The 23596-nt window shown below is 38.5% G+C and overlaps 1 protein-coding gene across 1 annotated transcript in view; it reads left to right on the top strand.

Annotated features, from left to right (window-relative positions):
- The first annotated feature begins 4651 nt into the window (after positions 1–4651).
- dtwd2 (DTW domain containing 2) overlaps positions 4652–23596 on the top strand; it is a 70824-nt gene continuing 51879 nt past the window's right edge. The window contains exons 1-3 of the mRNA XM_052020652.1: positions 4652–4659; positions 5450–5540; positions 9089–9183. Of these exons, the coding sequence (XP_051876612.1) occupies positions 4652–4659; positions 5450–5540; positions 9089–9183 (194 nt within the window). The remainder of the gene's footprint in view (positions 4660–5449; positions 5541–9088; positions 9184–23596) is intronic.

Below are 23596 nucleotides of genomic sequence, written 5' to 3' on the forward strand. Positions count from 1 at the left end.
GTGTATTTAGGACCAGTGCTAGGAATGTTGGTCTGGGATTGGATGCTGACTTTGGTTTGCTTATCCTTCCAGTGAATTTCCCTTCAAAATATGAAGTTTGAGATCTGGAAGGTCAGGACCCTCATGGACAGTCCCAGTAATAACATATCTGAGCACTGTTCTGCCATCATAGCATATGAAATCAAAGATGCTTTGACATCATCATGAGGCAGGGGATGGACTGTTTAAAGAACAAGACAGATATGCCTTCTTTTGGAGGGGCAAACTGACAGAGGAATGTCATCTTCACAGAGCTTCACGAATAAGAATGAGCTCGCCTGGCATATCAGCAGATCCCTTTATGGAATTAGTGCATGTCTCATAATCCTTTGGCTCACTTTAACATAGAACCAGCACGCAATGGTCATCAGTAGTTATGTCTCAACCCTGGAAGCTACAGATGAGGTAAAAGAAGGACTTCTACTCCAATCCTGAAAAACTCCTGATCTGCTTCCCAGAGGTAGGTAGACTGATCCTCCTGGGTGGGAAAAGATGCAACTCTTCTGCAAAGCATGATCAGTAAGGAAGGAGTAGGGAAGTAAAACTTCAGCAAGGTTGTTTTCCTGACAAAATGCTTGGAGCTCAGTCCTGTCATAACCAACATCATGTTATGAGACAGTCCCAAGACCTCATTGGCAACAACCCCAGTCCAGGCACTGGTGTTTGTTGGTCTGTTAGATGATGTTGTCATTCAAGTGATGGACCACCAAGTTGTCGGCATCATCTATGTTATGAGAGGCAGGGATGACAGCTGGAGTGATCACAGCAAATCTTCAATGTTATCTTCATCAAAACATTAGTGTCAACAGAAATGTTGTTGCAAGGAAGTCAGTGTAGAAGCTCTCAAGAACCCCAGAAAGATAGCTCTTCTCTGACAGTGCCTCACGGGCAATCTGTTGACTCCCAATTTACAGAAGCTGCATGGTTTATCCAGCATGTGGACTGCCCCAGTTCCACAATAATTGACATGCATGAATAACTTGGCTTCTCTACCAAGAAGAACCAGTACTGCTTTGATGAGAATGACATGAGATTGAGGTGTTCCTGAAATGGAACTTCCACCATTCCTCAAGGGAAAAGAAACAACTCCATGTTCACCTGAAGGCAGAGATTCATCAGAAAGACCATGATTAGAGAAGCAGATAGTGGGCGGAAAGAGTGCAGGAGTTGAAGTGCAGAGGTCAGATGAAGACTGACACATGGAATCCAATAACAGCTAATCTGAACCCATCTTTTATTTATTTTAATTTCATGTGATTCATTTCCCTTGTGTTCCATTCCTACCTCCCCTCCTCTTGCTTAAAGCCTGTTACCTTTGTAACTTTTTTCAGTTTTGATGAAAAGTTCTTTACCTGAGGACAACATAAGAAATAGCAGCAGGAGTGGGCCATATGACGCCTTGTGCTTGCTCTGTCATTAAAAAACATCAGCAAGACCAAGGAATGTGGACTTCAGGAAGGGGAAGTCAGGAGAATGCACACCAGCCCTCATTGAGGGGTCAGCGGTGGAAAGGGTGAGCAGCTTCAAGTTCCTGGGCGTCAACATCTCAGAGGATCTACCTTGGCCCAATACATTCATGCAATCACGAAGAAGGCACGCCAGCGGCTCTACTTCATTAGGAGTTTGAGGAGGTTTGGTATGTCACCAAAGACTCTTCAAATTTCTACAGATGTACGGTGGAGAGCATTCTGACAGGTTGCATCACCACTTGGTATGGAGGCTCCAATGTGCAGGATCGATAGAGGCTGCAGAGGTTTGTAGACTCAGCTAGCTCCATCACGGGCACAACCCTTCCCCCCATCACAGTGCCTCAAGAAGGCGGTATTCATCATTAAGGACCCTCACCATCCGGGACATGCCCTCTTCATGTTGCTACCATCAGGGAGGAGGTACAGGAGCCTGAAGATCCACACAAAACGATTCAAGAACAGCTTCTTCCCCTCCGCCATCAGATTTCTGAACAGTCCATGACCCCTGAACACTAACATGTTATTCCTCTTCTGCACTATTTATTTATTTTTGTAACTTACAGTAACTTTCATGTCTTGCATTGTGTACTGCTGCCGCAAAACAACAAATTTCACGACTTAAGTCAGTGATGATAAATCTGATTCAGAATTGAGATCAAAGCTAATCAGTTCTTGGCCTGTTCCCAATGACTCCCCAATGGGCCAAAATGCTGTGAATTGCAGCATTGAATATATTCAATGATTCTGCCTTCACAGCTGTCAGCAATTTTTAAAAATTCACAATCCATTGAGAGGAAATAAAAGTTCTCCTCATCTCTACCTTAAATGGCTGACCTCTTATTTGGAGACTGTGCCCCCCTAGTTCTATATTTCCCTACAATGGAAACGTCCTCTCAGTATCTTCTGTGTCCACTCAGAAACTTATCTGTTTTAATAAGATCCCCCCTCGTTCTTTTAAGCTCCACTGAGTATAAGTCCATCCTACTCAACTATATTTCATAAAACAACCCCTTTATCCCTGGAATAAATATGGTAAATCTGAAATGCTTACCTTAAATGCTTATCTGAAATTACATTGATGATGCTTAATGCAGTAGGTGGGAGAGGGGAAAGAAGCTGGGTGATAGGGAGCTCAGGGTGTGTGGTGGGCTTGGAAAGAAGATTGTGTGAAAAAGGACCTGGGTAGACCAGGGACAGAGGGGGAGCAGGATAACTGAAATTGGAGAATTCAATTTTGTGCTGTCAGGTCGTAGACTACCTGGATGGAATGTGAGGTGCTGTTCCTCTAGTTTGCATTTGGCCTCGCATTGGCAATGGAGGAGGCTGAGGGCAGACCAGTTGGTGTGGGATGGGGAGGGGAATTAAAATGGCTTGTAACTATTTTCCATCAACTGTTTTCATTCATCATCCGTTTGCTCAAACATGGCCCAGGAATATCCTGTAGTTGGTAAGAGGTTCCTTGAAGCATTTCCTCTGTCTTCTTAATAATCCCATACCATGGTAGAGTTTGGAATATAGTGTCTGTTTCCGAAGTCTAGCATTAGACACACAAATAAATATCAGAGTTGACTAAATATAATTAGAGCCTCGATGCTGGGCATGTTGGCCTAGGAAATGATGCTGACAGTGGTGTGCTAGTCTTTCCAGTGCATGTGAGGATTTTGCAGAGACAGCACTAACATTGGTGTGCTTATCCTGCCAATGAATAAACACCATTTGTATCAACACCAGTGTGGGCTGAACAGCCAAGTGGCCTCTCTCCATGTTATAATTTTTTGTCAAGCGATATCTACAATTCTGGATGCTGGTTTAAGAAGATGAGAAGGGAATTTTTTAAACAAGTTTAAAGTCTCAAGCAATTTATTTTAACAAGATAAGTTTAGAAAATATTGACTTCCCATGTTTTCAAATATTAATACGAATAATGAAACTTAGTGTCGTAATTCTATAAACAATAATTGTAGCTAGCATGCATTTTGATCTTGCATATATACACACTTCAACTTATTTTAATTAATTTGCCAAATCCTTACTACAAACTGACCTTTGCTGTTTATGCTGAAGCTAACTTGTTGATAATGTTTATTTGGAACAACTTTTCATTGTGTTCGTTTCCTCTTTTGTTTCATATTTCTGTTTAAAAATAAATTGAAATAATTTATTTGGTTGGAGAGAACTAGTTGAGATAACAGTTTTTAAATGAGCTTATGTTATGTGAAAATTATCAATAATGATGCTGCATTAAATGAAATTTTGCTTCTATGCTGATCACCAGTGTAAGTGGATAGTTTGTGTTATTTTATCTGAATCACACAACATATGATTTGTACTTGGCTATTATTCTTGAGGAATAAAATTGTTACACCCCCAGAGGGGGTTCTGGGAAAACAATTATATGGGCATTGTTCAGTAAAATCACCCCCTACCTGGAACTCCCAGAATGGGCTACTCAGTTGACCAGTTGCACTAAATATCTCAGTGGAGCTGGCATACTTGATAGTGGGGCAGTGTGTCAACACAAAAGCCAGGAGATTCAATTTTCCATTGGTGTGGCCAGGGACAGGCTTTGTCTGCGAGCAGGCAGTTAGAAGGTGCTCAGGTGGCCATCAGTAAGTTATTTTGCCAATCTGGCCACCTTCTGATGAGAAACAAAGGTAAGTTTCTCCATTTACTGCTTGACTGCAGCCCAGTGTTACAGAATGGTCCTTGCTTTTATGTGTTACTTTCCAACGGATTAACGGTATATCAATCAATGAGATGAGCCACTACTGAGAAAATTCTGTCACTCTTTTTCCTTGACTTTTCAAATAGCAAAATTCTCACTTGTCTATCTTAGATTAATAATAATATTCATGTCTCTGTTAAGCACATAATGTTTGCTGAAACTGCAGGGATGGGCTGTACTTTCAGGTGGGATATTAAAACCAAGATTCTGCTCATGTGTCGTGGAAGACAGCACAAAATTGATGAAGAAGAATATATGAACTCTCCAAGAATCCTAGTCAATATTATGCCTCACTCAGTGCCACCAAGATCAATGCGGCAGCAGAGTGATGAGGTAGTAGAGTCACTATCTCACAGCTCCAACGACCTGGGTTTGATCCTGATCTCAGGTGCTCTGTGTGTGGATTTTGGACGTTGGTATGGCTTGGTAGGTTAATTGCCTGTTGTAAACTGCTCCTGGTATAGGTGAGTGGTAGAATCGGGGAAGTTGACGGAAGTGTGGAAGAATAGGTTACAAGGAAAATTCGTGGAGAATGGGATTGCTCTGTGGTCTGGCATAGACTCCAATGTTTATGCCAAAATGTCCTCCTCCTCTGTCATATGTAATATGAAATCTATCTGCGTACCCCTTTGCTGTACCTTGCATCTTTAGAATTCCCAATTCACCTGGACCCCTCTCTAGATCTCTTCATTGCTAACTGCTGCTGGGATATTGACCACCTTGATTTTTCCATTACGCTCACTCACTCTCACCCTCTGAACTTGCAGTACTCCACTCGCTAAGAACTAGTCCTGTAATAAAAAAGGTTTTGACAAAGGTGTTCTGACTTGAAACATTAACTCTATTTCTCTTTCCACAGATGCTGCCTGACATGCAGAGTGTATCCAACATTTTCTGTTTCTGACTCAGATTTTTTGATCTTGATTGCCACATTTCCTGCATTCAATACCAGTTGCACTTCAAATATATTGTCATTTTCTTTGAAGTGCCCTGAGGCATCTTGAGTATGTGAAAGTCACGATATATTTCATTATAAGATTATATAAAATGCTAAGCCACAGTTCAACAAAGTGTGTAATCTGGATGTGATGAGTGCTTTGAAAATGTTATGTAAGTAAATAGCTGTAATGCTTCTGCGGCCTGGTGTTAAGGGTTACCTCTCTCGGTTGAGTGTTATTTTATACACTTTGACTAACATATGTCATCCTCATTACAGCCGTCCTCAGAAGGTTTGCCTTTGCCCATTCCTACCGGTTCATCCATTGAATGTCTCCACATGCCTGTACATAGTTCAGCATCCAGCAGAGGTGAGTAAAGTTGTGTGAAGAGACATAAGTCAGCAGAAATAGGACTATGGGAAAGGGCAAGAGGAAACCATGAATCAGTTCAGTCTCTCCAAGCTGTACATTGGGTGTAGTTACTACAAAATGTGTGCACATGTTAATAACTGGTTTCCCTATCCGTTGCCAGTTATGTTTGATCATACTCATAATAAAGTGTGGTTATCTCTGCTGCTAAGAAACCTGCTGCAATGATTTACAATATCATTAACCCCTTCCAGACATTTGACATTGTTTAACTATTTTGAGGCAAATTTTAGGGACTGAATGTGTTATCGGTGGCAAGGTGAAAAGTTTAGCAAGCCTTTAAAGGCAAAGCACAATTTAAATGAAAACAAATTAATCATGTGTTTTGGACATTTTGAAAAAAATCAGGGCAGTTATTGTTCAGGAATAACTATAGGATTTGCCAATACACCGGTATCCCCTTAATGAATTAAAAGAAAGTATTTGAGTGCAGATAAAAATCAACCTGAAATTATCCTGGGCTATGGTAGTAAGCTATTTATGTTTGACATTGCTCATATGTCATTGAAGAAAAATTATTTGGTCTTCAAGGAACAGGCAACACCTTTATTGAAGAATCATCAAACCTCATTCTCCTTTTTCTTGCATTAGCTAAATTTCTAGTCGAGAAATATCAGTCCAGTTTTTTTTTTCTTTTGAAATTTTTTTTTAGTTTGTTTCGTTTTATTACTTATAATTTTTTTTTGATTTGGGTTTTTTTATATAATAAATCTTTTTCTTTTTTTTTGTAATATATTTATTTACTAAGAAACTGTGGGGCCTAGGATATATTTTTTTATTCTTTATAACTATATATGTCATGATTGTCCTCCCGATCTCTTTGTACCGATGTTATATCAATGTTATTACTGATGTTATATGTATTCATCTGTATTAATTTGAAAATTAATAAAAAGATTGAAAAAGAAAGTGTAGTCAAGGAGAGAGAGCCGGGGGAGAGTCGTCAGCCAGATGACCTTGTAAGGTCTGTCACTACTCCTCTTCAAAAGGACAATATGTGTTCCTCCATGGTCAAATGTTGCTGAAGGGACAGCCAGGTCACCTGCAGGTGAACTTCTGCCAATAATGCTCTTTACAGAAAGTGAGCAAAAGCATTTTGAGGTGACCCAGCTTCTGACTTTTCTCCCTCTGCTCCTTTCTAAGGAACATGCGATGAATATTAATGCACTCGCTGCAACCTTCTGGCACGACACACAAGAGCACCAGCAAACTTTTCAGATTATCCTCCCATTATAATGCAAGCAACAATGGGCCTTTGTGCAATTTTTTTTTCCTCGCTCCTTCAACAACAAGGAATCAGAAATAACTGCAGAAGCTTGAAATCTGGCAACGATCATGCTGTTGAATATCAAGGAGATTCTCACTTTCTCAAGATAATCTTTCCTGACAATTGTTTGACAAGAACATTACTTGCCACTTAGTAACTTAGTCTTTAATACTGCCCTAGTCTTACTGTGTGCCGTACAGAATGTGGAAATTGTGAATGGAACTGAACACTGCATTTATCAGGAAACAACACCACATCTGACCTGGTGTAAGGTGTGACTCAGCTGGTAACTGTGCCACTTGAGAGAAGTAAACACAAAAATCTAGTCTGATGCTTCAGTGCTGCTCTGAGAGGATGCTGCACATTCAGCAATGCTGTCTTTCAAAAAAAATATTGTACTATCTCCTCTCCTTGCCCTCTCTCACCTTCTACTTCGACCAACTTGTTTTCTTTCTTTCTTTCTCATTTCTGATGAGGGATCTTTGACCTGAAATATTAACCGGGTTCTCTTCCCACAAATACTGCTTGATTGGCTGAGTTCTTCTAGAATTTCTGTTTCAGTTTCAGCCAAATGTTGATGTCGGGTTACTCTCAACTATTCTTTGGAATTCAGTTCTTTTATCTCAATTTGCAAGATGGTAGCAAATACGTCAGCCTTGTCTTTTGCACTGACATGCCATGCTCCACCGTCATTGTATATGGGACTATTCATGGAATAATCTCATCTTGATAGTGTTTTACTAGTTTGCTACAGTTCAAGAACAGTCACGTCAGGTCTGAAAATGTAATCTGTTGGTTGTGCGTCTGTTCAGCATACATATGGTCCAATATTGTAACCTCAACAGCTTAGCATCCCACTTTTAGGTGTATTTGGTGCTTCTCCTGAGATCCTTTTCTGCAGTCCTTTTGAGTCAATGTTAGTCTTCTGTCTTGATGGCAACAATAGAGGAATATAGAAAGCTGAGTAGAAATAAACTGATACCGTACAGATTGGTGCTTGGGCCCAGCCATTCACAATCTGTATCAACAATATGGACAATGGAACAAGATGTCACATTTCTAAGTTTGCTGACAGTGTCAAACTAAATGGGATTATGAGTACAGAGGGAGATGTAAAGAGAATGTGGACAAATTGAGTGAGTGGGTGAGAACATGACAAACGGAATATAATGTGGGAAAGAATGTCAGGTCGTTCATTTTGGTACACAACAGAAATTCAGAGGCATTGTAACTTGCTTAGAAATGGGGTAGTGTTGATGTCGAAAGGGACAAAAGTGTGTTTGTACACAAGTCCCTGAAAGTCAACATGCAGATACAGCAAGCAATTAGAAGGTCAAATGGTCTGTTAGCCTTTATGATCATAGGGTTTGATTACAGGAGTAATAAAATCTTATTGCAATTGTGTTGATCACACCTGGCGTATTGTGTACAGTTTTGGTCTTTTTCTCTAAGAAAGGAACTTCTTGCCAGAGAAGGAATGCAGTAAAGATTATCTAGACTAGTTCCAGGGATGGTGATTTTGTTGTATAGAGATTGAGTAGACAGGAACTGTATTCTCTGCTGTTTAGAAGAATGAAAGGAAATCTCATTGAAACTTGCAAAATTCATAAAGGCCTTGACAGGCTGGATGCAGGGAGGGTGAGTCTTGGATTAGATTGAGAATTAAGAGCAGATTATATAGGATCAAGATGAGGAGAAATTTATTCACGAAGGGGATGGTGAATCCTTTTAATTCTATGCCCCAGAGGACCATGAAAGCTCAATCACTATGTTCATACAAAACACAGGTCGAATAAAGGGATATTAGAAAAGTGTAGGGAAATGGTTGTGTTGAATGGCAGATCAGGTTTAAAGGACTCATGGATTATCAACTGAGTTGGTGGATCGATTCTGAATCTATCCAAATGGACAAGGTAGCAACAGGATGGAATGTGACCTCAATGTGATGATGGATCTTGCAGATAAGGCCAAATGGTGGTGTCTTCTACTGATATTCTTGTGAACAGTTGAATTTGCAACAAATTGATTGAGAAGAATGTCTTCCTCATCTTCACATTGAATAGGAAATACTTGATGTTCAAAGGCTCAAATATATTTCATATGAATATCAGAACATCATTCTCCAGTTTTGGGGAATGGGTTTGTGGATTGGAATTTCAGAATGAAGCTGTCAAATTTAAAGGCCCAAAGCTCCTAACGCAATTTTGTTTTCTTAACTCAGGAGAGTCGAGTGCTGCGGACTGTGCCTCTGCTGGCTGCCTGCCTTCCAGCTGACAAGTGTAAAGTCTTTATTGGACGGCGTTTTAATGAGGACAGGTAAAGATAGAATCTATTTTGTATTATGCATTCATAAATTGTAACATTTGCTGCACATTGAAGTACTATATTGACTGTAAAGTTCTTTTGGACATCTCAATTTTATGTAAAACTCTCTGTAAATTCATGGGTTTTCTTTTTTGGATACTGAAGAGATCAATAAAAGGATGAAGAGTGCAAGTAACATAAATATCAGGAAACTAGATAATCTGCACAACTTCAAAATGTGGATACCATTTGTGACTTTCTAGAATATTGGGAAATCTATTTATTTTTATTGAATGAATACTCACACAAGATAGCTGTTGAAATAGTATAGACATAGAGTACTTTTTTTGAATAAAGGAAATCTTGTCACACAAATTACTCACACATTGCGAGCAGCTGGAACCTGTTGAATGTGCTAACTAGAAATCCTTAATGATTGTAACTGTATTAATGCTAAATCATCTATTAGTTCATATACCTATAGATGTCACGGATATCCAAAAGGAATCATAAGGATGAAACAAGATTCTTGTGTAGGGAGTTTTTCTACTTTACTGATAGCTGCAACTTGGATCAGCAGAAACATAGTGATAGCCTATACCTCCTGCAGGTCTCTCTGGTGTAGCTGAATGGTTTCATCAACTTTCAGTTTGTTAGACAAGAATGATTTTCTCTTTGTTATATTTGTTCCACATGAACATTTTACAGTTGTACTGAAAAGAACTCCATTCTCCACTTTTTGTAACAGGAAATTATGTCAGAAAAAGAAAAAATGTTTACAGATAACATACTTCTTTGTAAATAGCCAGGCCCATTTGAATCCAGTTTATTTTCCTGAATCACTCCAAAAAAAGACTTAATTTATAATTATTCATTCTAATTTTTAATATTTCTTGTAGTATTGCCAAAGGGAGCTAGCATAATCAAAGACCCCACCCACCCGGGACATTCTGTCTTCTCTACTCTTCCATCGGGTAGAAGATACAGGTGCCTGAGGGCACGTACCACCAGACTTAAGGACAGCTTCTACCCCACTGTGATAAGACTATTGAACAGTTCCCTTATACAATGAGATGGACTATGACCTATGACCTCATGACCTCACGATCTACCTTGTTGTGACCTTGCACCTTATTGCACTGCACTTTTTCTGTAGCTGTGACACTTTACTCTGTACTGTTATTTTTTTTTACCTGTACTACATCAATGCACTCTGTACTAACTTGAAGTAACTGCACTGTGTAATGAATTGACCTGTACGATCAGTTTGTAAGACAAGTTTTTCACTGTACCTCAGTACAAGTGGCAATAATAAACCAATACCAATACCAATACTGGTGAAGTGATCAACAATTATATATCAGCAATAAAAGTCTTTAGAAACGGCAGTGTGAGATCTCTTCTGAGAGACAATGCACCAGATTTTTTGCTTTCAAACTAAATTAACTAATTCCCATACAAAAACTTTTACTGTGTGCATTAATAATTAGTTTTACATTCTCAGTATAAACAAATTAAAGCATAGCTACTCAAAATAAATTCAACGCCTTTCTTAGCTCTTTCAGCCAACACATTTCTCAAGTAAAAGAATGAAGACATGGAAATGGTTTTCCTTTGATTGTGTACTTCAAAAAGATTTCCAAACTTCAATTTTGTGTTCAAATTTTTGTAAAACAGAATTCAGGTAAAATTACAATCTGAGAAAGACAAGGTTGAGCTTTGCAATGAGATGTATAAATAAATCTTTACATAAGCATATTCTGCCAATGTTGGAATTCTCATTATAAATAATAAGGCACATCTGCTGTAATCAATCTCTCAATAGCTTCTCTCTTTGAAGTAAAAAAAAATGAAATGTAATTTTAACAAGCTTCTAAATTTAACACCCAAGTCATTTTCAAATCATTTGGAAATGCAGACAGCTCCTTAATAGTGTCCTGAGGAAAAAGACACTTCCAGTTTCACTCAACATACTGATTCATTTTTTGAAATTACCCATATTTTATATGATAATAAACAGGCATGAACACACTGGAGTGCTTGTTAGTTTACTGATCTCCCACTCCCAGCAACACTACCTTCCCTGCCCCCACCCCCACCCACCACCACCACCATTCCTGTCTGGTTTTCGCATGCGAAAGTAAGCTAGGGGTTAATGGGAATGAGATGGTTTAAATGTGGAAATGGCTGCAGTTATGCACTACGACAATGAATGGTAGTGGTTATACTCCTTGACCAATGGTCCAAAAACCAGTGAGCTGGAAATTTGATCAGAGCCACTGGGCAATTTAAATTTGATTAAATAAGTATGAAATAGAAAGCTAAAATCAGTAATGGTGACCTTGAAACTACTGGATTGTTGTATAACACACCTGATTCGTTACTATACCCTGTGGATGTAATCTGCCATTATTGTCTTGTAGCTTGTTTGTGACCCCAGATCCAGAGCTAAGTCATTGACTTTTAACTGTCCTCTGGAATGTCTTAATGGACCACTACTAGGAATAGGCGGGTTGGAGAGGGGAAGCTTGTATCAAAGGGAGTTAATTGAAGCACGTAATATTCTAAGAGATATTAACAGGGTGGATGTGGAGATGTTTCCTTTCGTTGGAGAATGAACTAGAGGCCACCGTTTAAAAATAAGGGTCACCCATTTCAGAAAGGAATGAGATGTTATTTTTCCTTTCAGAAAGCCACGAGTCCTTCCAACTCTCTTCCTCAAAGGGCAGTGGAAGCAGAGTCCTTAAATATTTTGATGGCAGAGACAGTTAGACATTTGATAAGTAAGGGGGTGAAAGCTTACTGCAGATAGATAGGAATGTGTAGAGTTGAGGGTACATTAAGATTAACCGCAATCATATTAAGTGGCGGAGCAGACTAGAGGGGCCGAATGGATGACTCCTAGTTCTAATTCACGTGTGCATACATTAGCAAGCAACTTGATTCAAGAACAGTTAAGGATGGGTAATAAATGCTAATCCTGCCTTGATACCAATATCCTGTAAATGCATAAAGTTGCATTGTACGGTAGCATGAAGAAGTGTTTCTCTTTAAATGGGGAAGATGAATTTATTAGAGTATTCCATCATCTCTTGATAGTGTGTAGCTCTACTGTGCTACCATAATGTATATGCTTTTAAAACTCATATTCCCATGACTAGAACTTCCAAAAATAAAGCTCAGATGGATTAAAGAAAACAAAATGCTTAATACTGAAGATCTGAAAAAAAAACAAAATGATGGAAACTTGCATGAAAATCAAAAAAAACTGTGGATGTTTTAAGGAAAGACATTTTAAGAAACCAAATGTAGATTGACCATTTATCCACAGGGGTGACTCAGAGCTCCCTGTTGCCTGCCACTTTAATTCTCTACTTTGGCCTATCTGCCCGTGGTCCCCTGCTTAAAGAAAACTTGAGGAACAACACCTCATCTGAAATCTGGGGATATTCTGTATTTAATATCAAATTGTACAACTCACTTCCTCTGTATCAGGACTGGTCATTTCTGCTGTTAGCCATCCGTCTGTGATATTGACTCACTTTTTCTTCCTTCAGTCGCACAGCTGATCTGCTGGACATGTCCTACAGACCCACATTTCGCAACTTTATGTGCTCATTTGTATTCTTATTGTGATTGGCCTCATCTCATCGCTTTTATTCATTTTGCCTCTCTCTTCAACTGCCCCTATTACCAATGCCCAAATGATCTCCACAATTTATCCCTACAACAATCCTGGTCTCACCCTATCAGAGATATTCCCTATGCCCTATCCATCCCAACTTCTCTTCAACTTCGAACTAATCTATTTTCACATTTTCCCAGTTTTGATAAGGGGTCCTTGACCTGAAATGTTAACTCTGTTTCACTTTCCATGGATGCTGCCTGATCTGCTGAGCATTTCCAGTGTCTTCTGCCTTTATTTCAGATTTCCACCATCTGCTGTTTTTTTTCACCTTTGTCCCTTCCTCGCCCTTTCTGTACTTCACTGCTCAGGAGTTGTGAAAGCCACCCTGGGACTGTAGCTAGCCATGTACTTGGAGAGACTAAGATAAGCCCCTCCAATCACTGCAAGGAGCCTCTCTGAGGCAGCATCTTGGGCCATGCTTGAAGAAGCAGCACGGTCAAAGGACAGATGAGGGGCTTGGATGGGCACATGAATGAGAGGAAAATAGAGGGATACAGACATTCTGTAGGTAGAAGGGATTAGCTATGTCAGCACAACATTGTGGGCCGAAGGGCCTGTTCTGTGCTGTACTGTTCTGTGTTCTGTGACTGGGGGGCTCAGACTACTTGCCAGTCATGAAAAGATCTAGTCCTTTATATTTCTGTAAGGACAAGAACAGAACCACAATGGAACTTAATCCAGACAAGGGCGAGGTAGTGTACTTTGGGAAGTCAAATTCTGGTAGGACATATAGAATAGATGGAAGGGCCCTGAGGAGCATTGATGTACAGAGACACCTTAGGGTACAAGTCCATAGCTCCCTAAAAATGGAGACAGATGGATAGGGTAGTGAAGAAGGTATTTGGTGTGCTTGCCTTCATAGGCCGAGGCATTGAATATGAGTTGGGCATGTTGCAGTTGTACATAATATTGGTGAGATCACACTTGGAGTGTTGTATACAGTTCTGGTCACTGCACTGCAGGAAGGATATGATAGCAATAGAAAGAGTGCAGAAGAGATTCGCCTAGCTGTTGCCTGCAATGGAGGGCTTCAGTTATAAGGAGAAATTGGATAGGTTAGGTTTATTCTCACTGGAATGTAGGAAGCTAAGGGATGACCTTATGGAAGTTTATAAAATTATAAGAGGCTTAGATAGGATAGATAGCATCTTTTTCTAGGATGGGGGAATCTAGAACTGAAGGACACCCAAGTTAAGGTGAGAGGAGTTTAAAGGAAATCTAAGGAGTAAGTTTTTCACACGGAGACTGGTGGTTATCAGGAAGGAGCTGCCAGAGCATGTGGTAGAGGCAGAACAATTACAATGTCTAAATGACATTTGGATAGGTATTTGGATAGGAAAGGCTTAGAGGGATATAGGATTAGTGTAGATGGGCATCATGGTCAGCATGGACGAGATGGGTCAAAAGGGCCTGTTTCTGTGTTGTGAGATTCCATTATACCCTTTTGTTGAAAAAAGTTAGGCATCATTATTATCAAAACATGAAAGGGTGTTACAATCTGGATGAAACAGAAATCTGGAAATCAAACAAAACCCCAAATTGTTGGAAATACAGCAGTTCAGGCAGCATCTCTGGAAAAACAGTTAACATTTCAGATCTTAGGCTCTGAACTCTGTTTCACTTCCACAGATACCGCTGACTTGCTGAATTTTCTGTTTTTGTTTCTGCAGTTTTATTTTTATTTTCACTTTTTGTGAAGAAAGCCGTGGAAAGGAGTTTTGCATGTTATTTCAGACTCTCAAGACTGAAATTTATGGATTGGATTTATGTGTGTTTCCTATTCATGCAACAATGATTTAGTGTGTATTTTCACTCTGACCAAATTAACCTAAGCACATTTGACATTCAACATTTCTTTTCTTAGAGGGCAGTGAATCTCTGGAATTTTCTGCCCCAGAGAATGGTGGGGACCAGATCACTAGAAATATTTAAGGTGGAGATAGATAAGTATTTGAAAGATTGAGGAATTCAGGGCTATGGGGAACTGCTACAGAAGAGGAGGGACAGATGAGCCATGATGATTTGAACGGCAGGGACAGGCTTGAGGAGCCTGGTGACTGGATTGTATCTCTATTTGTGTTCTGTGAGGGAATTTAACCATAAATCTTACTGTTCCTTTCTTGTAGCATGCTAAACTGGTTGCACATCCTCAATGCACTTGGAATATTATGGATGGAGTCATCTGAACATGTGTTTTGGTGTCAAATTGCACCTAAAAATCATTCGTACATGAGAATGGGCCCCAGCAACCAATCATGGCCCTGAACCTTTTGTCCTGCTGATCACTATTAATTTGCCACCACACACAAAGCTCTGCCTCACCTTTGAGATTCTGATGTTCTTTTCCTTTCTCTTCCTTACCTCTTGACCCCAAATGAATCTCAGGGCTGCCTTTTCCTTCCCAGTCCTCTCTCAACCCATGACTCATGACCTCCCTAAACTTTTCCTCCCTGAGGCTGTGCCAGGGAGGAAAAGCTTTTGTTTACATTTAGTCTTATGAGACCCACCCAACTCAATATTGCTGCACACAGCCTGGACCACCCTCCTTCACTGGTTGACTGTGTAGAATAATTGCTAGACCATGAAAACAGCAAATCTGAAGTCTTTCCAAATGGATCTATTCAAAGTTTATTAGCTTTATATTATTTTGTTGAATTATAATTGTAATTATTTTGGCAGATTCTTAGAAAGTTGAGGTTAGTTTTCTTCAAAGTGTTAAAGATAGTTATCACCACTGTTGCATGTTCCTGGTACTTGATATTCAGTGCTTAGTGTATAATCAGTTTTATGCCAGTATTCTTGTCATACAACTAATGAGTGTGGCTTGCTGTTAATGATCAGATAGAAAAAAAGTCACTTAGTACATCTTAATAGAGAAAAACTGTTCACAGACAGGGTGTATTTTCATCAGAAAATTAAATAATTTTTTTTGCTGTGACATTGAGAAAAAATGTACCCGAGTTTCTTTAGCCTACAAATAAAAAGCCAGGGAAAAGACAAGTTTTCCCCATGTTAAAATGATGTAACATACGGGCACTTTCAACTGCCATTCCTTCATTGCCCTCTTTGTCTTCGGAGGAGGGAGTTTGGAGATAAGTACTATAGATTATAATTCTAAGGAATTTTTATTTCATGGATAATCAAACACTCACCAGGAGACTAATGAGTGATATCACTCACCATCTATAAGCATAAGAGGTCTTACATACGATGGAACTTGTCCCACTTCTTAAAGGCTTGCAGAAAGCCACCCTTACTGCACATTTTGGCAACCTGTCACACAGGCAGATGGCTCTGCCAAAGTACTTTCCAGCACATAATTCAACTGTTTTTTGCAACTTTATGAAAGCCTTCAATCCGTCCATACCTACCTTCGTCCACTTGAACAGAATTTATTGATTGTTTAAAAGATCTCAATCATATCTCTTTAATGTAACTTTTCACTGGGAGTATGGGATCACAATATTGCCATTCACATTGTCTGAATAAAAGGAAATCCACCAAGATAAGGGTTCTCAATGGCTTTATCGTACAGCTCAAAAATATATTTTGCATGATAATTTTTTTGTCTTCAGATGACCTTAGAAGATCTGTATGAGCAGTAAAAGAAACAAGGAATTGTGTAATGTTCAGATTCTGGCGAAGAATGACTTGGAACTGACCAGAACACAACAATATGATAAGAGTAGTGGTGAGATGGGGATGATGATGAATATGCAGGATTTGGAGTGTATTTGGAGCTTAGAGAGAATGAAGAAAAGATTTGATGATCGCTGACCATCAATAAAATAGGGAAAGGCAGGAATAATTGAAAAACCGAGTTTGAAGGCTTAAAAAAGGACATTAATGTACTGAAATGTATGAGCTTTAGGGCCAATTACATACTTTTGAATTGTAGAAAATCCAGCTGTCAGTTTGCACACAGCAATGTGACAATGATCGGATCAGATACTTGAGTGAAGTTGGTTGAAGCAAGAAACTGACGAAAACTTCTTGGAATAGGAATATAGATTCTGAGAGGGTTAATGGAATCTTGGTTTAACGTATCATCTGAAAAGGTCACATTTCTGCTTGTGGATCACTCCTTCAGTGCTGTACTAAGGTGGTGGCCTAGATTTTGTCTTCAAATCCTGGGATTCAGATTTGAACTCAGGACCTTCTGAACCAGAGGCCAGAAAGCCATTCTCTGAACTACTGTCTGCAGTCATTAGAAGATAGAATGAGAAATCACCTGTCACGTAACAGTTTTCAACCTTTATCTTATAGTCATTTTCCACAAATTTGGAGGCAGCATGTGAATATTGGTCATGGTTGATAATGGAATAATAAGTGTTAGCCTTCCAGGAACAAAATTTCTCCTCCATTACCTTTCTGATTTTATCCATGTCTAACTTTACTTCCTCCATTATAAGTTTTGTCTATTTACTTAATATATATATTGGTAGTGGAACATGCAGAGTTAGATCAATTCCACACAATATTATCCATGGAGAGCTTTTAGCAAAACATTAAGTGATACACTTTTTGGTTGTTTTTTTCATTTTTCTTTGCAGCCCCCAACCACCACACGGGCTGCAAAGATGTCTCTGAGTCACTTCATCCGTCACCCTCCATGACTATCTCAGCACATCCCCAGCAGCTCCCCCTCTTTTCCTCACCCCTATTCCTCCCTCAGTCATCACAGTGCAGAGTTTTACACTGGGGATTATGTAAGCAACACAAGGATGACTCATGCCTGGTTGCGCTGGGTCGAATTTCCAGAAGAATGCAAAATGATTTAGAATTGCTTTTCACTGCAAAAAAAAGTTTGAAGTTCACTTTTACAAAAACAGTCCAAAAAATTTTTTATTAAAACTTTCCAGTAACAATCTGATATTTCTTGTAGAGGCACCCAGGAGACACAGTTGAATGCAAGTTAATTGGCTGAGTGTTGCTGTGCATGAGATCCTGATTTGTAACTCCCAGTAATCAAACACTCCTCCAGACTCACAGATTGAAAGACTTGTTTTTTTTTAAGTTGTTTATTAAAGGCTTTTGTATTCTCCTTTGTACTCAAATTCAAATATCAGATTTATTTTTGTAAAGTTGTCCAACAGATAGAGATAACAATAACAATTCTAAAATTACCCCAAGTCATATTCCAAGCTCAGCCAGCAGTCCTTTTAAACTGCAAATCTAAATGTAATATTCCGGAACATCTTGCAGTAAAACATCATGGTTACTCAAAATTAATAAAGAGAAAGTAAAAAATTAAAAACACTGTCATATGGTGTACTACTAATTTGCATTTCTCTATTACACTTCTTATTGAAATTTTAAACTTGTTTATGCAGTGATAGAAAATACAGAATGGGTAAGAAAAGCAGAGAGAGATGCATGAGGCAAGGGTTTAGCACAGGTTGTTGTTTTTGGTCCAGTGTCAACATAGGTACATTTTGGTACAGCTATCTAATCACAATCCTCTGCTCTTTTCCAGGAACTCTGTAGTTTTTTTTTCCAATTCTGTTTTGAATTTATTTTCATCTCCTTTTCAATCACCACAATCCAAAGTACCCTGATTTTTTAGAAAAAAAGTTTCCCCAAGTCGCTGTTGATTCTTTTGCAACACATCTTGCAAATTAAGTCCGCAGGTTAATACCTCTTCTACTATTAAAAACAGTGTCTTCTTACATACGGTATTAAAACATTTACTATTTTTAACTTCATCATTTTTCTGTTCAAGGAGAGCAACCCTAGTCCCTCCACATAACAGAAATCCCTCAACCTTAACACTATTCTGGTAAATGTCTCCTGTGTACTCAACAAGAAAAGGACCTATTTCCTGAACCTGGGGACCAGAAATAATTACAATACACCAGCAGAGTGTTAACCACTGTTTAATAAAGGTTTAGTACGACTTGTTTTTGATAATAAAGCCAAAGATTCCATATGCTTTTTCTTTCTTTTTCAATCTTTTTATTAGTTTTCAAATTAATACAGATTAATATTTCAATGTTTATACATGTAATACAAAGAGATCAAGAGAACAATCATGACATGGATAATCATAAAGAACAATAGAGTATAAAAAACATCTGTAGATCTAATGATCCGTTAGTGAATGAATATAATATAAAAGAAGATTTATTATAAAATATAAAAAAAGAAAAAAAAACAAAACAATAAGAAAAATTATAAACAATATATCAAACCAAACTAAGCTAAAGAAAAAAAAATCGGAAAAAAAAACTGGACTAAAATTTCTCAATAGAAACAGAGTAATATTATGTCATCAACTCCGTTCCTCTAAATTGAAAGGTTATTATAAGGGGATCTGTATCATGTGAAAATATTGAATAAATGGACTCCAAACTTCCTCAAATTTAAGCGAAGGATCAACAGTACCACCCGGAATTTTTTCCAAGTTTAAACATGATATAGTTTGAGAGAACCATTGAAAAGTAGTAGGGGGTATTGGATCCTTCCATTTAAGCAAAATGGATCGTTTGGCCATTAATGTAACAAAGGCAATCATACAGTTAGCAGAGGCAAATAAATGGCCAGAATCTATCCTTGGTAAACCAAAAATTGCAGTAATAGGATGAGGTTGTAAATCAATCTTAAATACATTTGAAATAATGTTAAAGATATCTTTCCAATATTTTTCCAAAAGAGGACAGGACCAAAACATATGTGTCAAAGAAGCCACATTTGATTTACATCTGTCACACCATATGCTTTCTGGCAGTCTTCTCACTTTGTCCCATCATCATGAAAGGTTTGTGTACATGCAGCTCCGATCTCACTGCTTTTGCACTCTTCAAACCATTTAATTTGCATTTCCTCATTTCAGAGTGTCACATGGCGATTCATACCTGCAGCTCTTCAGTCTTACTTACCACTCTCCATGTAAGGTGCAGTTTTCAGTCTTATGTTGGACCTCATAACTGTGCAGGAGGTCACAGACAGATGGACCAGAGTGGGAGACAGATAGAGAATTAACCTGGTAGGCAACTTGAAGTGTCTGTGGACTGAATGTAGGCACTCCACAAAGTGGTCTCCCAGTCTGTGTGTTGGTTTCTCTGATGTCGAGGAGACCACATTGTCAGCATCAAATGTAGTACACTAGTGTATTGTAATTATTTCTGGTCCCACACTGGATTAAATGAAATGCAAATGAATCTCTGCTTCATCTGGAAGGGATGTTTGGGCCCTGAGAAGGGAAGAGGTAAAAGGACAAGTGTTTCTTTTCCTGAAATTGCATAGGGAAATGCCATAAGAAAAGTAGTGGTTGTTGGGCACAGAAGGGCTGCCAGACCAGGGAGTCAAAAAGGGAATAGTCCCTTCAGTATACTGAAAGAGGAGGGAAGGGGAAGATGTGAATAATGGTGGAATCTTATTGAAAGTGGTAGGATTTGCAAAGGATGATCCATTGGAAGTGGTGACTGGTGGGGTGAAATGTAAAGACTAGTGGAACTCTGTGCAGGAGGTGAAGGGGGAGGAACAGAGATGTGGTAAATAGATGTGGTCAGGGGCTCTGTCTATTATGATAGAGGACATTATTGTTTAGGGACCAGGAACCTTTGTGGAATGTCTTTTTATTGGCGCAGGTACAAAAGAGGCGAGGGAGAAAGGAATCTCATGCAGGATGTAAGGTGAGAGAAAGTAAAATTGAGATAGCTATGAAATTCTGTGGTGTTGTAATGGATGACAAGGAAAAATGGAAGGAAAGGGAAGAGTCAGAAATAGGCCATGTGAAAGGGAGAGTTGGGAGGAAATTGTCAACAAAAGTAATGAATTTTTTCAGTTGTATTCGAGGCAGTACCAATACAGTCATCAATGCATCAGAAAAAGAGTTGAAGGAGGGGATCAGGATAGGACTGAAATAAGGACTTCCAAATATCCCGCAAAAAGATAGGACCATGCAAGTTTCCTTTGATCTGGAGAAAGTGAGTGGAGTTGAAATAGAAATTGTTCAATGTGAAAATGATTTTAGCCAAGTGAATGAGTGTGATGGTGGGGTGGAACTGGGGCCATTAATTAGACAGCTTTATATTTTCCATCTGGCTGACTTCTCCTTGGTTGAAGAAAAGTATCTTTTAAAGACTATTGAACATGGGAAGAAAACTGACCATAATAAGGTTGGGAGTGAGTTCCAGAGTTGAGCTGTCCCTGTGTTTTTTTTATATAAATGGGAATGAGGATTTAGGGTTATATAACTACAGCTAATAAAAAACAAAGTACATAATTTTTCCGGTCTTGTTCATTCTGGCTGGAGTATTGTGTATAAATGAAGCATTGGTGACTGTTTTCAATATCACTTTCCATTAAGTCTCGATAAATCTGTTGTGTATACCACAGAAGCACTTTTGCACTGAGCCTAATGAGCTGAGCTGAGCTGAGTCTTTCTTTCATTAACTACAGGCACTATTACTGTTGTCTGACAAACAGCATTTTCTGAAATGCAGCAAGTTCTTTTGCACATAGCAGAGCTGCACGTGAGTGCTGCATCAGCTGCAAGTAATATAATCGCTTTTAGTAGTGTCAAATCCCAGATGTTGTTTGATGATGAAATATTAAATTTCTGCATACTAATATGAGTTTGAAACATATTTGATATTCTTTCACTCATCATGCAAATTTCCATCAACCATTTATCCCATGATGTTTACAGACTGCATGAAGCCGGACCCACTCATAAGCAAAGCATTATGTAGTGAATGAGAAGCAGCAATAATCTGCATGCTCCCTATTTGTGAGGTTGCAAAAGGGGGCACAGAATTACCTGATCACATCAGCACTACTCTGTACCAGTCTCTGCCGGTCACGCAAGGGTAGCAGAGCAGAGTAAGGCAAGCAATCTTCTGGCTTACATTTTAATTGTGGTTACTTTAAAATTATTTAATGTCAAACCATAGTTTGAAATAATGAATAACAATAAATGTATTTATTTTAGATGCCTCTTCCTAAATGTGTAGGTTTGTTTAATTACAAATTGTTTTCCCTTCTTGTTATAAAAATAGAAAATTCTGGAAATATTCAGCAAATCAGGTAGTATCTGTGGAGAGAAACAGAGTTCATGCTTCATGTCGATGTAAAGTCAGTTTCAGTCTCCACAGATGTTGCCTGATCTGTTGAGTACTTCCAGCATTCTCTGGTTATATTTCAGATTTCCAGCAACTGCAGTTTTTTTGCTTTTTATTGCCCCCTTGTTATAAAGGCCTGTAGGTCACACTTTGTCAGAACTTGTGCTTCATCAGTTGTCTATACCAAAGTTTGGTATCCATTGATGTGTTCCACAATGAAGAGAAAAGAAATAAATTTAGTCTTCAGAATTCTTTAGTTATTGATACTTCAGCAGATTTTAAGAAACTTGGAGAATTTTTGTCTCCTTTACAAAATTTCATTGACTGGAAGGAGATTTATCTGCTGCATATTGTACACAGTACATAAGTTGTGGCAGGGACACACATTTGTTGTGGTTTTTTCTGGTCCAGTAGCTGACATGCAGCAACCCTGCTGTTTGAACTCATTTCTTCCGGTTGAAGAGCACCAGCTGTTGACATGGCATTGCATTCAAGTCCAGACCTGTTCACAATTAGTGTGTCAGAATGAGCTTTCACAGACATGTGTGCCAGCTTTGTTAGCTGGGATTAAAATCAAGTGCTGGAAAAACCCTGCTGGTGATTCACTTTCACTGGTGGCTCCTGCACATTGCATTTTTTCATTTGAAACTTATTTATTGCTTGTTATTAGAGAATTTCCAATTTTTTAATCAATGTATGTTTGAAATAGTTTAATTAAAAACATAGACTTTGCTTTGTTCAGTTATCCATAGATAGAAGACCAATTTCTGTCAGTCACAGAAAAGATTTTTAAGTGGGAATTATCCAGCAGTATAAACTGTCCTCTATCTATACAAAAAAATGATTCTTTAATATAAAGACTGATGAAAAATGTCATCTTTATTTTGTTGGGTGAATTTATAGCACCAGAGTCATAAAGTACTTTAGTATTGTGCAAAACCTGTGCTTGTTTTGCCAGATTCTCCATGAAAGTCTCACACAGCTCACTCTAGGCCAGATGTAAACCTAACGTTGTTTGTTAACCAGGCTGTTCATTTTTTTGTGTGGTAATGCCTCTTCTAACAAAACAGTGCTGGTGCTAAAGTGAGAGCTGTTTTTGACAGCAATGCTGATGATTAGCATAGCACAACATTGCAGATGGCCCTAAACTGCTAGTGAAGATTTCAGGCTGTTGTACTTGTTGGGTTTCTCATGCACCTGCTTTATTTAAGGTACTTTTTGATTCATGGTGGATTAAAAACTCAGGAAAATCAAAATGGAAAACAAGTTTGAGAATTTTCTGATACTACTATTTCTACTATGTATCTTTTTAAAAACTGGTAATTTGAAATGGTGGAAAATTATTTCATTGAGCATTAACTCTCTGTAACCAATATCAGTGTTATAATATAAATTCTTAAATTAATGAAGTGACTTAGAATGCAGGGAAATTCAATTTAACTGATAAAATTAAATGCATTATTTAATATACTATTTAATTAAATGACTTGCAAATCTTCTTAGATATTCCATGCTACTCTGCAAAGTAATGGCAAAGTACAGCAACAAGTAAGCCTAATCTTCACTTTTCTCTTTATCCTGTTCCGCCTAATTTTCTGTCAGTTTCTGCCTGGGAGAGTCACAAGCAAGGGGACATAAAGGGGCCAGTCATTTAAAACTGAGATGCATAGAA

This window comes from Pristis pectinata, chromosome 7, assembly GCF_009764475.1.
Source record: "Pristis pectinata isolate sPriPec2 chromosome 7, sPriPec2.1.pri, whole genome shotgun sequence".
In the NCBI taxonomy this organism is placed as follows: domain Eukaryota; kingdom Metazoa; phylum Chordata; class Chondrichthyes; order Rhinopristiformes; family Pristidae; genus Pristis; species Pristis pectinata.